The 17593-nt window shown below is 43.9% G+C and overlaps 1 protein-coding gene across 2 annotated transcripts in view; it reads left to right on the forward strand.

Moving 5' to 3' along the window:
- Positions 1–3475: 3475 nt before the first annotated feature.
- MKLN1 (muskelin 1) overlaps positions 3476–17593 on the forward strand; it is a 93797-nt gene continuing 79679 nt past the window's right edge. For both annotated transcript variants that reach the window (XR_010743588.1, XM_066318873.1), the window contains exon 1: positions 3476–3600. Coding sequence is in view for 1 of the 2 variants with exons in the window: in XM_066318873.1 (XP_066174970.1) it covers positions 3506–3600 (95 nt within the window). In the remaining variant the exon portion in view is untranslated. The remainder of the gene's footprint in view (positions 3601–17593) is intronic.

The raw sequence follows: 17593 nt of genomic DNA on the forward strand, positions 1-17593 counted from the left end.
GCTCGGTTAGGTGAGCACCGCCAAAATCTGGTAGGACAATACCCTGCCGGGCCAGCGCTCCGCTTCCGCTCCCTAAACAATAGGAGTTTACACAACTGCAGCCCACTTGAGGTTTCTGCCTTGCTTCATGGCTGAGCAACGAGACCCCAAATGTTACAGCTCTGCCTAATGTCCTTGGCTCTGTCCTGCTTTGGAAGGAAACATGCAGCGGCCCGTGCTGCCAATGCTATTTCCTCTCTTGCTTGTCTTTAAAGGTCTCTTTTTCCAACAGCTGATCGGCTCTGCAGCTCCAGGGAGGACGTGAGATCCGGCTGGCCCACGAGCTGGCTGGTATGGCTGCGTGCCATGTTGTTGTTTGTATTGCTTTCATTTTTCTGGCGTTACTTGGCTCTTCCACGCAACTTGTTTTCATCGTGAACTATGTGCTCATTACATATCCAAACGCCCACACGAGGTTTTGCATGAGGAAACTCGAAACACACGCGCAGTAGAGGAGTGAGTTTCTGATGGGGGGGGGGGGGGGATGAGATATTTGTCTCAAGGCTGACACAAACAATTGTCAAATCCTCGAGTTTCCTGCAGTTGGGGTTCCAGCTCGCTGATGACAAGCCCATGAATGCTGTATGTGCATCCTCCTGGCAAAGAGACATGGGGAACATCTCTTGTGGCCACCTTGGCCTTTCCCAGCAACTCCAGCTACTGTCCAAGGCACACATCCAGGGACCTCCGAGCTCTCTGGCAGGCTGGTCCCTGAACGCCAAAGGGACCTTCTGCTGCTAGGAAAGCTCTTACTTCCCCTCTGTGGCCCCATCCTCAGAGAGCAGCCACAGGCAGCACGGATCCACCCAGCCAGCTCTGGGCCAGGAGGCACCAAAATATGCTGGAGAGTTACATTGAGGTCCCAAGTGAGGGGGGCAGAAGCAGGAAAACTGCACAGGGTTTGCTTCATAAGGACAAGGAAGCTTGTGAAGAACCTGGAGCACAAGTCTGATGAGGAGCAGCTAAGGGGGATCAGCCTGGAGAAAAGGAGGCTCAGGGGGACCTTCTCACTCTCTACAACTCCCTGACAGGAGGGTGTAGCCAGGCAAGGGTCAGTGTCTGCTCCCAGTAATAGGATGAGAGGAAACGGCCTCAATTTGTCCCAGGGGAGTTTTAGATTGGACATTATGGGAAATTTCTTCACTGAAAGTGTTGTCAAGCACTGAAACAGACTGCTCCGGGTAGCGGTGGAATTACCATCCCTACAAATATTCAAAAATCATGTAGATGTGACTCTTGGGGACATAGTTTAGAGGTCGGTTTGGTACTGCCGGATTAATGGTCGGACTTCATAATTTTAGAGGTCTTTTCCAATCTTAATGATTCTGTGATTCTACATGTAAGTGCCCACTTTGCAGTATTTCCCTGGAGCAATGGGTCTCAGTCACGGCTGAAGGCAGGATGAGGCATGTTGGTGTCATTGGACTCCCCATATTGTTCAGATGCAGTGTTACATTGGCAGACCAAGCACAGCACAGGCCTGGACCAGCAGAGTGGGGTTCAGATACTCATGTTTGCTGAGTTTTCTCCCCCTCTTCTATGGCTCCGACACCAGCTGGGCTCCAGCAGCTGCCCTGGTTGGGATACAGAGAGCTCATCTGGAGGCTGCGGGCTGTCCAAATCCACAGCACAACATCATGCTCCTCCCCACCGTGCTCTGTCCACTCAGAGTGTGGAAAAATCCTCTTCTCCAGCAGCCACTGGTAACTGCACAGGACTGGGCAGGCTGTGCTGGAGGGACCAGAGGGCTCGGTTTGCAGCTTTGGATTGCTCTGCTTCCTCACAGCCTTCCCTGCTGCCTGTGCTGCAGATGAATAAAGATTTTCCAGGGTTGTCAGTACTGCGTATTTCACCAGCACTCTCTTCACTTTAAGTCCAAAATGTGCTAAAAATACGCTGGCTTGGCATTCAGGTCCTGATTCAAGTGGTAACAGGATATTGGGCAGAGAAATCCTGGGGTGGTTTCACTGTGCAGCAGCGTGCTGCTGGCTCTCCCTCCTTCTGGCTGCTGCAGGACTGCTACCCCCTCTCTAAATCCCCTAAATTTCATATTCAGAGGTGACAGGTGTCACACAGCATCGCTCCCCTTGGGCTGGTTGTTAGCAAAAGTCCGAACACTGAAGTGGCATCTGTTCCTCTGGGGTTGGGAGTATATTATCAGCAAAGTATTTGTTTTATTTCTCCTGTGGTAATTTTGGGAGGGGATGCCTGCAGGCTGGAGCTGGGAAAAGTGAAGTCTGAAATGCCATGGGAAGGCCACAAACTTCAAAAGGCCTCGTTAGTGAAGCAGCAGCAGGAGATGTTGATGTTTGTGCCTCATCCATGGATTTTGTTGTGTTGTTGCTGAGCTGTGTGGCTTTGATACCAATGAAAACACAGCAAACCCCCTCTGGGAAGGGGTCTTGAGATGAAGTGCTTTCTGCTCCCCCTCACTTTTGAAACACCCAGTTGATGTTCAGCCTTCAAGGCTGCCGAGCAAGTTTTTCATCCGCAGGCAGATTTTGCTGCCACATTCTCACTCACTTTCTTAAAATAAAAAGGAAAAAAAAAAAAGAATCTTTGTGCTAATTTAATCTAGCCAGGCATCCTGCTGTCCTGCCTCATAATATCTCTCCAATCTGTCATTTCCAACAGACAGTGGTTTATTGGTTTGGCTTCTTTATTTTTATTTTTTTTTTCTCCCTCTGGTCTTGAAATATCTCCCCTTCTCTCTCAAGTAGGCCAGAGCTCCCCCAGGGGTGTCCCAAGGTTCCCCCTTGCTTTGGTGGGAGCTCTGGGTGAGAAAAATCTCCCTTCTCCAGAAAAAACCCTACAACAATTTCAGACAGAGGGAAGCTTGTCAAAGAATCCCCAGCTTATGTGCTGGTCCCGTCAGTGCTGTGTTGATGGTTGGACTTGACGATCTTAAATGTCTCTTCCAGCCTTAACAATTTTATAGTTCCAGGAGCTGGTGTAGGATCAAACCTCACTGGGCTTCTTTTGATCCCATTCCCAATCACTCACCAGAGCCGGGAAGGAGCATTTCCTTTGAAAATTAACACTCCACGAGCGCCTCAGCCCACTTGAGCCTCTCAGGGCATCCCTCTGAGCCCCACAGTGCATTCTCCAAACTTCTCAGCTCACCTCGAACCCTTGAGGCATCCCTTGAGCCCCTCAGACCCACAGCTCCTCTGAGCCCCTCAGGGCATCACCTCAGACGCACAGCCCCTCTGAGCCCCTCAGGGCATCATCTCGGACTCACAGCCCCTCTGAGCCGCACAGGGCACCCCCTGAACCTTTTACAGCCCCTCAGCCCCAAGGGGCAGCGTCTGAGCCCCTCAGCCCCAAGGGGCAGCCCCGCAGCCGCCCCCCGAGCCCCCTCAGGCCGCCCCCACTCCCGCGGGCGCGGCCCCTTTAAGAGCGCGGCCCCTTTAAGAGCTTGGCCCCGCCCCCCGCGGTCGCTGCCGGGGCCGCTGCTGACAACAAGATGGCGGCGGCGGCGGGTCCGGCGGGCGCTGAGAGTCGCGTGTTGGGCTACAGCCTGCACCGCTGGAGCAGCTTCTCCTCCACCTACCTGCCCGAGTGAGTGCCGGGCTCGGCACCGCGCCTGGAACGCGCTCCGGGCTCGGGTCTGGGGGTGGCGGAGCGGCTGGGCCTGTGTGGGGCCTCCGCGGGCCCCGCGCTGAGGCCTGCGCGGAGAGGCCGCGGCGGGAGGAGCGGGACCGGAGCTGTGTGGGAACGCTCTGTGCAGCAGATTTTGGGGGTGCCGTGGGTGAGCAGGGTCTTTACAGGAGAGTGTGGGGTGGCTGTGTGTGAGAGGGTTCTCTACGTTAGGGTTTGGGGGCTGCGTTTGACAGAGCTCTGTACTGCGGGACTCGGCGGTCTTAGGGAGGCAGGAGCTCCTCTGCAAGGCTGGAGATTCAGGGACAGGGCGCCATCACTTGGGGCTGTGTTTGGCAAGGGGTTCATGAAGAGATTTGCGGGGAGTTGCGTGGGGCAGAGGGTCTGGGCTTGCAGGTTTGGAGTGGTGAGTTAAATGGAGAGGGCCTGGAGAGTCAGATTTGGGGGTAGCTTTACGCAAGCTACGGGCAAAGGAAAGTTGCAGCTGAAGAGGAAAGGCTGACCCCAGTTTGGGGGGAGAACAGGTGCTGGTGTGAGAGAGGCTGGGCAGTTACTGGGTGAAACGAGGAGAAGGGTCAGTGCCTCTCCTGCCCTGCCCTGCCTCTGTCAGGTGCCTGTGGCCTCTGTGTTTTTTTGCAGCTGGGCGTTCTCTCCTGCCCCTGAACTCTGGAGTGTTGGGCTGTGTTACCTGCTATGTGTGGTTTTAGGGGAAAGAGGTCAGCTGCTGCCCTAATCGCCTCCCTTTAGGAATTTGGGGGTTGGCAGGAGCTGTTGAGCCTTGGGTTTGCAGCTGATCCCATCCTCTGTTGGCCATATGGCATCCAGCTGCAGCCTGTGGAATTCCTCTAGCTGCTGACAGTCAAGTTTGGAGTGACCACAGCGTGGTTTAGGTGTGATGTTTTTGATGCAGCTCTTGGATAAGTCATTCCTGGTGCTAGAATTCGGGAGGACTGCTGGGGTCACAGCACAACGAGGTCATTATGGGCTGTCGAGGCTCATCCGATCATCGATTGTGCTGCATTTGCTGACCTTTGATTGATGTGTCCTGAATTCACCCACTGTCAACAAGTGACACAGTTGTCTTAGTTGTTAATTATTAATATTCTCAATTATCTCCACTTTCCAAGATGAAGCAAACCTCTAAAAGCAAGTTTTGAACTGTACTCAGAATTGTTTTGTTTTTCTGTGTATTTTATGTGTTAGATGTGAAGAAGACCTGATGTCTTTTCTGACTGGTAATCTTTGGTGGTAATTAAGCCATCTCTTTACCTTCCCTGTTAAAGCAGCTTGCCCTTAGGGTGCCTCTTCCATGTCTCTGATGGTCTTGTAGTTATTTCTACTGGCATTTCTGGCTTTCAAAATCTTATTAAAGTGTTGGTCCCTGAGGAGAGGGGTGACAGTCCATTATTGATCTCAGTGATGAGATATAAACACAGAGTATTGTCTTTCTCCTCCATGTTCCTTTCCAAGGCTCCCATTTGCTACAGACTCGTGTCAGGAATTAATGTTCACGTGGCAACTGCAGTGCTTCCCAAAGTCCTTAATGCCTTCCTTGATACAAATTCCCATTCCTGTAGCTGGGCTGGTATTTTACAAATGCATTACCTTGCATTTGCCTGTTTTAAAGATGTTGTTTTAAAGTGCTTGTCATCACTGAAAACAATTTTATCTGCTTTTAGGCGCTGTAATCCCAGCAACGGGGTTGTTCTCTGGTGTGCTGACCTTGGTCTGAGGGATTATGGTGCTAATGTGCTGCCTTGCTATAGAAGTTGTGGGTTTTACTTGCTCACTTCTTATTCCCATGGTCTGGCAGAGAGCTGGAATACAGTCTGAATTGGAAAGGAGAGGATTTGACCTGTGATTTAACATCAGCCTTTCAAAAAGAGAAAGTTTAATAAGAAATATGTGGGACGAAAGGTTTTTGAGGATGGACTGAAGATGGAAATCTTGAAAATTGCTGGAACAGGATCATGACATCCTGTGGGATGAACATGCACATAGAGCTGAAGGTTGTCTTAGTATTTAATATGCAGAACAAAATGATGCTTGTCTGGAAGAACTTGATCTTAGAGGATGTTTTCCAACCAAACGATTCTATGACATCAGGAATTCTGGTTATATTTAGTTTAAATAAGTTTGCTGACATAGCTAGAAAGAAATCACTTTAACCTTGAAGGAGAAAAGGGGCTCTGCTCTCATGTATAGAAGGAATGAATGTACAACTTATTAAATATTATTGCTTGTTTTGGGGAGTTGTGATATTGCAGGCAAAGTGCTCGGGGAGGAGGAGCAGCAGAGGAATTAAGCATGATTTAAACACATGCCTCAAGTAGTTGTATGGTTTGAAATGTAAACCAAAGTTATGAAATGTAGAACTTCTATCACTGCTGACCAGGGAAGAAATTAGATGTCTAGTGGCATCTCACCTGCTTATGTGATGCTGAGCTGACATTGAAACTTTTCAGAACACTGAAATCATCTGATAACCTCCCTTTTAATTAAAAAAAAAAAAAAAAAGCCTAAACAAAGCAAAACAAAAAGTATTTTTCAAAGGCCTTTCTGGTCATGCTCTCATTGAGGATCAGTAATCTATTGAAAAACACTCATTTTCTTTCAGTGACAGAGAAGCTTCCTCTGCTGAATGCCAGCATCTTTCCTCTTGTATTTGGTGGTGGTACTGGAGGATTAGTTAGTGCTGGATCCAGTTTCTGGCAGTTTTACCAGTGCTGCAGCTACCTGCCTGTTTGCAAGGAGCTTTCCAGACATTAAGTGAGGACTGTCTTAATGAAAGGAAATAGTTCTCCTGTTTTTTTCAAATTACTGGAGTTGTTATCTATTGATTTGCACCAGTAAGAAGACTGACTTAGATATTTATTTTAGAAACTCTCTCTGGGTATATATCAAAGAATTGGTCTGGTTAAAGTGGCTGGCTCAGTCTGTGTTGTAGGGGAGGTTGTGCCTTTGGGAAGAGAATTGATCCAAGAGGAAGTTCAGTGTTGAGACATGTGGTGTTTCCAGAGATGCTCTGCCTGTGCAGAGGCATTGAGAGGCTTCAGCTTACCCAGCTTGGAAAATGATCAGCCCAGCCCATTGCTGAGACTGCTGTGTCAGATCCATTCCTTGCCTCTCCAAGGTTCCTCCCCAAGGAATTGAGCCTCCCATGGAACTGGCCTAGGGATTGCCCCAGCACTCCAGTGGCTTCACTCCAGTGACACAGATGAGTGCTGGAGTCTTTAGACATGCAGACACAGGGAGATGGACTTTATTCCTCTCCTTTCTCTGCCCTCCTGCCGGAAGCGATGAGCTCAATCCCTTTGTTTCTTTCTGGACAAGGAGGAAATAAACAGTTACAGAAAGTAATGCAAGCCTTGCTCCAACTTGGGGTTGAACCAGAAGCTCTTGCTCTACACTGAGAGAGGCATTTCATATCCTGCCTTTTTTAGTGGCCTGTTTTTGTAGCTGCTCCAGTTTGAACTTCTTCCTGAGGTGAAGTGCTGCTCTCTGTGTGATGGCAGCCCTGTACCCTTTTTATTGCCAGGTTACTGTATCCTGAGGCTCTGGGTTCTGGTGGCTGCATCAGTCTCATGATGGCATTTTGTGTTGGGTAATGCACTCAGGTCCTTCTGTCACTGTTTTATATGGCTGAAATCCCACTTCAGAGACTCACAAGAGCTTTTTGCTGTGCTCCTCTATTCGCATACTTTAGTGAGGAATTTTCATCCTGTTTCTGTTCCTCTAATTTTCAGTCCTTCAAGTTTTCCTGTATGGAATCTCTGTAGAGGAGGATCAGTATATTTCCTGTGTTTTACTTCAGGATTTTTAATTAGTATTTTGTTTATTTCTTGTGCTAAGATTGTTATTAAGAATATAAATTAAGATTGGTCTCCTAGCTGATAATTAAATATCATTAACAACCTCTTAGTTGGTGTCACTTTTTCACTGCAACTCATTTAAATCTATTTCTTGGTCTACTTCAGTTGTTGAGAGAATTCCAGACTTCTCCAGTCTGATGCCTTAAGTGGTGTCATATGCTGAAGGCTGAATAACTCTGTTGTCCCTTTCCTAGGAAGTATCCTGGAGCAGGGAAAGATCCAGTTGATTTGTTAAAATGCACTCAAAATAATTTTATTTTTCGTTGGTTTTCTGTATTTCCATCAAACTACGGGAAGAAAACTTAGTGCAAGATACTTTGATAGTAAAATACGAGTGACTCATAGGCTTTTAAAGTAAGAATGCAAATTTTATTTTTGCTTTCGACTTATAAGGATGTAACAGCAAGTTCCTGGCCAGACTAAAATCTACTGCTGTAGTGGTTTATTCTGAAGGAAGTGTACTCTAAATGTTTTCAAATCTTGCAGAACCTTAGCAAGGAGGTGAAGAGAACACATGTAGCAAACTTTTTGGGGTAAAGTCCATAGGGATTAAAAACAACAGACCTAAACAAACAAACAAAAAACCACAGGTGGAAAATAACCTGAATTCCATCTCCTGTGCTCGCTGAGATTATTGTAACAGGAAAAAAACATATGTTTGTGGCTAGTGAAATGTGGTTGTCAGCTTCTTCTCCGACCACATGAAACTGATGACTCAGATCTGTACCTTAGAGGTTCATGAATCTCCTTGTAGATGCATCCAGGTCTTGAAGAATCTCGCGTTCAAGCTGATAGCGGTCATGACTACTGAAAAGTCATTATTTTTAATATCATGTTCCCTCAGCCTGATCTCTGTTCCCTTTACAAGGTGAGGATCCCTTCTGCTGAGATCTAAGCAGTTTAAAGCCATCTAAGACCAGACCCCAATGCTGGAAGAGTAGAACTGTGACTTAGGAGGCTTTTTGCACTAATAATAAGCATTAATGGGTTTTTTTTCAGCTGAAGTTGTCAACATTTCCAGCTTTACTTCAGTATTTAGATATAGCGAATTCACTTTCCTTGTTGTACTTGCTTTGCCTTTAGATACGGGAAGGTGAGCAGGCACAGGGGCTGGCTCTGTAACTGCTGATGGCTTTCAGTGTTGATCAATACTTCCAACATGTATTAAAATGAGCAGGAGATGCAAACCCTGGCTAACAGTGAGCTGACCCACTCCCTTCCTTTCAGCTGAACCCTGTGTATAGAAATGCTCTCAGTTCTGCTTTTCATCCTTTCCAGTAGCCAGTGGAAAATAGTTTTTCCCCTCTGCTTGTTCGTGTTGACTTTCTGGATGTTTCTAGACAACCTCATGTTTCTGACAAGCATTTCTCCTCTTGTTTCCATCACTTTTGTGGCCTAGGACTTTTCTGTGAGTGCTGAAATTCAGTTAGAATAGAGCAAAATATTTCTGTAGAAAAGAAAGTTGCCTGCACGTTGAGTACATAACTATAAAATGCGTCTTTGGTGTGTGATAAAGCTAATTAGTGAGGAAAAAAATGTCAGAGGTGGAGGGAGTGAAAAAAAATCACAAAATTATGAAGTTATGAGGAATTAGATGTTATGATATCTCCTGCTCCCCAGGTGAAGATACAAGCGCTGTAGTATCAGGAGAAATCTCTTTGGGCTCCAGTTAAAATATAGACATTATTTAAGAGATTAGACAGGTTTATTCACTGGCAGAAGGAGGAAGGTGAAATGCTAATTGCTCAGGTTCCCTGGTGTGCCCAACCTGGCAGAACCTGTAGTGCTCCAATGTTCAGCCTATTCTGGGATGGCTTTTTACCTTAGGAGCATTAAGGATTTTGTCTTAGGAGCATTAAGAATGTAAAATTTTTCTGGGAGGTGTTAACATCATCAGATTGTGGATCATTTGCTGTATATGTGGCTGTATAGCCTGTGAATTGAATAAAAGTTTTCCAGCCTTTAATTACTAATTACTGGCTTAAAGACTAACTAGTTATTGAGTCAGAGTTTTCCTTGGGATAAATGTTGCTCAGGCATCATGTACAGTCTGCTTGATTTTTTTTTTCATGACAAAGAATATGTTTTTTAATTCTGTACATTTATTATGTTTTTATCAGATTGCTGGTAGAATGGTTAAGTTTCTCACTACCATCGATTCTGTGATTTGCTCCTGATTTTTTTGCTGAGATTAAGTGGTGTGGGTAGCACTGATTCCATCACTTACATAGCTGGTGACTGGTTCCAAAGCAAGCCAGTGCTTGACTTTAATTGCATGTTAATATAAACTTGTAAACTCAAATATAATTTTGCCTTTTTTTTGCCTGTTGAATTTTGTGGGAAGAGTGAGCTCTAAGTTCACTGGGTCGAAATTCCTTAATACACCAGTTACTGGAAGGGGAGGAGGAGCACTGAAGGTGCAGAGTGTTTTGTTGCTTTAGGTAGTTGCTATTTCAGTCATTACTTGCAACTCAGTGTGCATAATCCTTGAGAAATTATTTCCTGGATCAATTTAAATCAAGGAGCACAACCATCTATTTAAGTTGAGGACAGCAGCCTGCACGTCTGAATTTAAACTGCAGGAGCAGACTGGCTGATAGCACTTGCTCTTCCTCTGCTGGCACCTTCTGCTGTTCCTGGAAAAGGACAGCATCTTCATCATGGAGAAAAATTGTGCTCTGGTCAGTTTGAATTTGGTGGTGTTTTCCTTGGTCTTCCCCTGCCTTTCTTCCTGAGGCTGGCTGGGTTTGTAATGTCATACTCAAGCTCTGGGAAGGTGCCTGAAAAAACATTGAAACTCTGTTTAGGACATGACCTGTATTTTTCTGGAATCCTTTTCTCTCAGTACGTAGTTTAAACAGCATTTGGCTCTTATGGTAATTATATTTAAACAGCAATTTCCTAGCTTGTTCTACACTTGAAAGTTTTATTAGTAAAGAGTTGCTCTTAACTCGGACTGTTAAATTATAGGTAAAAATTTGAGTTAGGTAAATTGACCCATGAATAAGGAATTGATGAATGAGTTTCCACTCCACTCCTGTGTGACAGTGTACTATTGCTAACTTTCAATTTTTTTTCTTCTAAGAATCCTGGTTTCTCCTACAGGGTTTGGAAGCTGCCAAATATGAAAATAATTTTGGCCTGGGAACTGTTGTATCCTTTAGCATGAATTATGTATATTGATCCAAAATAAGGAATTATACCCTAATGTAATCCAGGGTCAAATGTTTCACCTGTACTGTGTTTCTCCACATAACCAGCACTTAACAGGCTGATACTTCCTTATCTTCCCAGATCAGTATTTTGTCTTCTGCATTCCCTGAGTTGTACTGTCAGTGAGAGAAGCTTTATTTTGAAAGGAAAGCTGTGAAAGTTTTCCCACTTGGAACCGGGAGGCATTTTCCATAGAGTTTTGGTGGAAAAACATCCAAACTTGACATCAGTTTGGGCACGAGGGCACTTCAGTCTGTTTTGTTGAACACAGTCTGCTTTAAATTCTTTTACAGGCATCAGATTTTTGGGTGAACTTTTACTGGGTGTGAGGTTACGGTGCTGATGAGTATTAAAGATGTGTTTATGGCTTACATTAGCAATGTATGTCTTTACATGTAATCCCTCAGTCTGGTTTTGTGGCTTCCCCTGAGTGGAATTATTACAGATATTGTGGAATATAAGAGCATCCTTGCACTGTTGTGAAATCGTGGAAGGCCTTGATCTACTTCCTGGCCTTAGTTAAGTTTTTCCATATGTGCATTAGTCAAACAGAAATACTTTACTGAGGTTGTGATGCTTCCAAAAATACAGTGCAGGGAATGCACATAGATGTGTGCTAGACATTGCTTTCCACTCATCTACTTAAAAAGGATCTGTCCTGTCCCAGGAAAATGCTTTTGGAAATGGGAAGGGTGCAGTGCTGAACTGGGCTGCTCCACGAGAACTGGGGAAGATTTGGAAAGTCAAAAAAGTCAGTGACTTTTCTGGTGATTGCTGGCAGTAGAAATCCCTATGTTCACATACAATCCAAACTATTTTCAAGCTAGATATGAGATTTTCTCAAAATGAAAACTGAACGTTGTCATCCAGTGGTTGTAGCTGGTGATGTTTTAAACTGTGAAAGATTTTACTCCAGTATTTTATCTGTTGGCTACAGGTTCAGTCAGCTGAAGAGTGTAATCTCTTCATCTTTTTCCTTGAGTCTTGAAGGGCAGAATTCATGCTATTCTTGGTCTTTTTATTAAGCTGGGGATTTATTTCTACTCGGGGAGTCTTCTGATATCTTACCTAGGCTTAGTTAAAAGGCTGGAATTCAGATGTCCTTGTGTGCTCAAATATCCTTATTGAGGATGGTAATATGTACAGTGGACATGTACAGGTGAGCACCAAGTATGAAATGAGTAAAAGAAACTGTGTCAGATGATCTTTTAAAATCACTGAGTTCACTAATATCACTGGCATTTTTAGTTATTTTCTTATAAAAAAGCACATAGACACTAATTGAACTACACAGAAAACATCTGTTTTAGTGATCTAACAATTTTTAAATTTAAACCCAAAACTGGTGCAGGGAGAGAACGAACCTTGGTAATTTTTCGAGCTAAGATGATTCTCAGCATCACTTAGCAGTGAAATTGCATCTAAACTATAATCCCTAAATGTTGGGCCAATTAGGCTGGTAATCATCTGTGAGGCATGAAGTTACTGTGGGTACCACTGTAAGTAAATAAGCCTGACTTTATATTTCCTCCTGTTTGTTTTTTCTCTGTGCTGATACTGATATTCCCAGGCTGGAACTGGGAGCTGTTACCACCAAGGATTTGAATCTCTCAGTGATACAGTCAAAAGTTTAATCCGTGATTTAGGGCTGTTGAGTGTCACTGGAATAGAAGTTATTTACCAGGCTCTGATAACTTGGAAATGACCTCAAGTTGTGCCAGGGGAGGGTTAGATTGGATATCAGGAAGGGATTCTTCACCAAAAGGGTTGTCCAGCCCTGGCACAGCTGCCCAGGGCAGTGGTGGAGTCACCATTCCTGGAGGGATTTTAGACAAGTGGATGTAGCACCTGGGGACGTGGTTTAGCGGTGGCCTTGGCAGTGCTGGTTTAATGGTTGGACTTGGTGATCTTAAGGCTTTCCCAACCCCAAGAGATTCTGTAACTTCCTGCACTGCACTGCTGCAGTTTTAGTCACTATTGATACTATTCAATTCCCGTAATGTCTTGGGGAAAAACTGATGAATCAAAAAAGTCTTGTTTAAAAGTCATAACTAGATAGAGGGAGTAAAAAAAAACCATGTATTTCCTGACTTGCCTTACTAGAAATGTCTGCAACAGTCATTTGGCATTTAAGAAGCAGTTTGGTTGGTCTGGCAGTGATGATGGGCAGATCAAAAAACAAAAGTAAACTTTTCATTGAAAAAAGTGGGAACCTGATTTTAATTGGGCTGTTTCTAGGCCAGAGCTAGAAGTTGTCCAGTATATTCAACTGTGATCTGATGAATGTATTTTGGTAAGATTTCTAAGTTCTTCAGTGTGTTTTTGTAATGCTGTATTTACTACACTATTTTACTTTTGATGGAAATAAGTTTATAATGTACTGGATAATAATGTGAGACTGCTGAAGAGATGAAGCAAAATCAAGCAGCAAATTTGCCAATCTCGTGGTATTATTATATTTAAAATTGTTCACTTCTGTACATGTTCTATTCCAACTTTGTTTTGCTATGCAAGAGGTTTAAGAAATCCTGTGTTGTAAAAAGGCAACTGCAAAACCCCCCACTTTTTTTCCTGAATGGATCTGCATAATAACTTTTTGTTTTTACTGTTTCAGTCAAGACGTTTTCATGTCTTTACATCCTTCTGCCACTCTGAGCAGAGAACTTTTCCAACCGGAAGGAGAGAAACTGTAGCAGAACCTAGAAAGGGTTTTTTGATTGCTTTATGAAGCCCCCATAGGTACATGCCGGTTTTCAAACATTCTAGCCAGGTGGTTTGAAACCAGTGAGGCTCCTACTGAGTTATGGGAGTTGCAGGAGAAAAAAAAAAAAAAAACAAAACCCCATAGGTCTTTCCAATCTATTAGGCTTTTAGGTGGTAAGTAATTTTTTTCCCGTTTTTCTTGGTTAAAGCTGTGTGTACATTCCAGTGTCTAGGCTGGGCAGGATTATCTCCGTGGATGCTTTCTGCTGGCTGCTGTGAGGGTTCTGCATGTTTGGAATAGTTTGGTCCACCGCGTCTTACAGTGGACTTAGTGGAAATTCTAGTCCCTGTATTCCAGTTGCTGTATTCTTCCCAATCTCTTTTGGGATGGTTGTAGGAAAAACTGAAAGAATCATCACGTGGACAACCCTGGAGCAAGTATTTAGTCCATTTCCAGCCAGTCTGCGTTCTCCTATTGCTCCAAGTGCCTTTTTGCAGTGTAATGGCATGGTAGGTCTGTGGTTTTGAAGGTGAGAGTCTGAGTTCCAAGTCCTCTCTTAGTAAAGCCTGTGCCCTTTCCTGCACAGCTGCTCTCTGAAGAGTCATGTGAATGTGCCAAGCAAAGAGAGTGTTTGGGGTTTGTTTATTCTTAAAGACTTGTTCCTAAAGTCATGGATTTCCCTAATAGCAGCTCCATGAAAATATTTAGGTTAGATGCAAATTATAGCAACCTTAAACCTAATTTGCAGCATATTCTGCAAAGTCATCCTATTCCTCCCTTTTCCGCTGGAGCAAAGGAAGACTCTCCCTTAGCGATTCTCGTGCCTGAACCTACAGAGCTCTTTGCACAGAGAAGTCCCCAGGCATGGGGACATCTCTGTCATGCCAGCAGAGATCAGCCAACAGTTGGCACAAAGGATGTGACAGTTTCTGGGTTGGTCAAAGGAAAAATTATCTCCTTCCAGCAGTTGTGAGACCAGTGTCTGCCCGGGTAATAAAAAGAAACTCGCACCATGCTCTGCCAAGAGCTTTCTGCATGAAACTATCCACTCTTTAGCAATGGGAATGCTTTTACAGTAAGGCTTAGCTGCTGATAGCTGTGCAGGCAGCCAGGTTAGGAAATGAAGCACAGCAGGGCCGCCTCTGGAATTGCTTGTGGTGTTAATAAAATGCCCCCTCCTGCTTTGCTTCTCATAGCTGAGTTGCCACGTCACCTCATTTTCTTGGTAGTTTTTTTTCCAATGGGAAGGGGGGGGATTGAGAGTTCACTTCAGTGGGACCCCCTTGTCCCAATCCAGCTACTCATCTTTTAGTCTCAGTATGAGCTGAACTGGAGAACTGATCTGAGGAAAGTAGTTATTTATGGCAGTCTTTATTATAGCTGCTGGTGTCGGGAGGGGGAGGATCCTTTGCGAGTGGGTGGGGTGTGGTCCCTTTGGCAGTGTTGTAGATTCCTTCTAGACTCGATCTTGTATCCACAGCTGATGATGAGGAGTTATCTCAAGCCACGTTTAATGGGTTGCTTTTTTCACAGGAAAAGCTTGCGTAAAACCATTGGTATTTGTGGTAGCTCGAGGGCTTACAAATACCTTTTTTTTTTAATGTCTTGTGAAAATTACATGGAAATTCGTTGTGTTAATGGAATTTTCACTTCTGAAGTTTCTCAGATTTTAATCTAGGTGTCATATCTGCAAAGCCTCCCTCTGGGTACTGTGTAGGAGTGTTGTGATGTCCAGAAAAAAGGGCTTTTACATGGAAAAAGTCGTCTGCTGTTACAACATGCATTCGTTTGTTTCTTATTGCCTCACGGCTGCTGCAGTGCTTGAATTCCTCCGAGTCCATAAATTTTCCTAAACTGTTATGGTAAATTGGCTTTGTGCACATGGACTTTGGTCTTTAATGTTTGTTTAATCTTCATAAATTAATACCCCATATATTTTAAACATTTCTAACTCCATTGATAGTGCTATCTTTATCTTTCACATTTCTTTTTGGCCTTTATTTTGTGTGAGCAGCCTGTCCCCTTTCTCTCTCTGTGGAACGATTTTTATCTCATCTAGCTATGCTGATTGAGATCTTCCCTGGTTGTGGCAAACTGATCTTTGACCTGGAGAAGCAAACAAATCTACTTCTAAAAATATGATATTTGGGATCTGTCCCAGGTACAAAATGCCTCTTTCCAGCTGGGCATTATCTGACCATGCAGCAGTGCCAATTCCTGTGAGTGTTTCTCAGTGTATGAAGAGTTTCTTGTCTAATGTTTAAACAAATGTAATGGAATCATAAATAGAATTTATTCCGTAGGGTAACTTGTCTTCCTGTGTTCCAGGATTAGGATGGAGTTCCATAAAGAAGAAAAGCTATACAGCATTATCTAATTTTATCTGTCTTTGTATCCCTAAAGTATTTAATGTAAGATACATATCTTTAACTTTAGCAATTTTTTTTTTCTCCAGATACCAAGAAGTATTAAGAATTTATTAAATACCATGTCTTGCCTGTGGCATGGTACAGGAGACTGCAGGTGATTCTTCTCAAAAGCAAGTGTCTTGTGGTTTCTAATGGTGACTTAGCTTTCAGACTGGCATCTTTTATTAGAAATTTGTGTCTCAGTTCCCAAATTCTTCCCTTTATTTAGACTGGTTTGTTTTGTCCCAGTTGTAATTACAAGACAGGGCCAGTTTTCTCTTGGAACTGAGCCTCTTTGCACTGCAGATGATGTTCTTAGCTGGATGTTGAATTATATAGAGCCATGTTTTCTATGTTGGCTGGGGCTGGAGCAGAGGGCAGTGCCGCTCCCTTGTGTTTTCTCAAGTGGGGGTGGGTGAATAAAACAGCCACAGACCTGGATTGGTGCTGGCATCGATGTGTTAGTAAATGCCGTGCTATGATGGGAATCAGCTCAAGGGAGGGGGAACTTCAGTTTTATTCCTGCACTGTGTGAAAATCTGGAGGTGTTCTCCAAGCCTGTGGATAGACACAGCCACTTGGCCAGCTCTCAAAAGTGTTCAGATTTAAGAGGCCACCCTGGTGTGGCTCCTGGCCGTGTCCCCTGTCTCATCGTGGGACTGCCTGGATACTGTTGCCACTGCGGTGATTTTGGGCTGCCCAGTGTGGAAAGGGCCAGCCGATTTCTGTCTGGTAATGCTCAACCTCTGACTTAACCTCTTTCCCTTCAGAGCTTTCATTGGAGAGCTTTTTCCTCCAGCCCTTTGTAGTAATCCAGATGCTCTTGTTCTTTTCCTCCTACACAGCAGATGGAGATGGCAGAAGCCTTTTGATGACTGTTTCCTTCTTTTTACATAAGTTTTATGAGCTGACGAGTTCGTTAGTTGGAAGTGGTGGAGAGCTCACAAGCCCTGTCCAGCAGGTGGTGCATTGTCACCTTGCCAATAATTATATATATTTTTGGGATTTTTAGGAGGTTTTTTTTTAGTTTAATCTGGGATGTGAGCTTCACTGCATGGTTATAGAAGAGAAAGCAGATGTGTCATGTAACTGTCATGATGAATCTGTTTCGTCTTAGCCAAAAAATAACTATTTTGAATTTATTAAATACCTAAATACTGTGTCAAAGTGAAGAAAGCAACTCAATTTTGCTGCTTGAAGAGTTGAACTGCTGGTTTTTTGTGTGTTGTTCTGGCCTTGTAGCTCATGAAAAATACTTGTTAAAATCTGGCCTGACTCATGTGGTCATCTTTCTACCAGGAAAGCTTAAGTAGGTTAGCAGCCCTCTCTCCCCCTTCCAGTATTGCCTGTCTACTAAAAGAGAGTTTTTGGCTTACTAACCATCTAACTGCTCATCATTTTCACCTTATTGAAAAGTTCTTACCCTACTGAGGTGCATAAGCCCTTTTTTCCCACTTCATTACAGACTTAAGCTTATGTAAATTCATCTGTTTTACATTTATTTCACAATTTGATTTTTTTTTATTTTGCAGCATGGAGCTCCATTTCACAACCACAGAGCTTGAAGGTGTATTTTGATGAGTTCTGTAAAATAGCAATGTAGGAAATTTTTAATAAAGAATGGAGAGAACCTGAGCCTGTGCCTAAAGATTTAGGTAGTTGCATGAGAATGTTACTGATCTGAATGTGTAACACATTTATTTGAGATGTAAAATACAGAGCTGTTATTTAAATTACTTTTGGCTTCTCTTTTCTTA

Source organism: Sylvia atricapilla, chromosome 5 (genome assembly GCF_009819655.1).
Source record: "Sylvia atricapilla isolate bSylAtr1 chromosome 5, bSylAtr1.pri, whole genome shotgun sequence".
In the NCBI taxonomy this organism is placed as follows: domain Eukaryota; kingdom Metazoa; phylum Chordata; class Aves; order Passeriformes; family Sylviidae; genus Sylvia; species Sylvia atricapilla.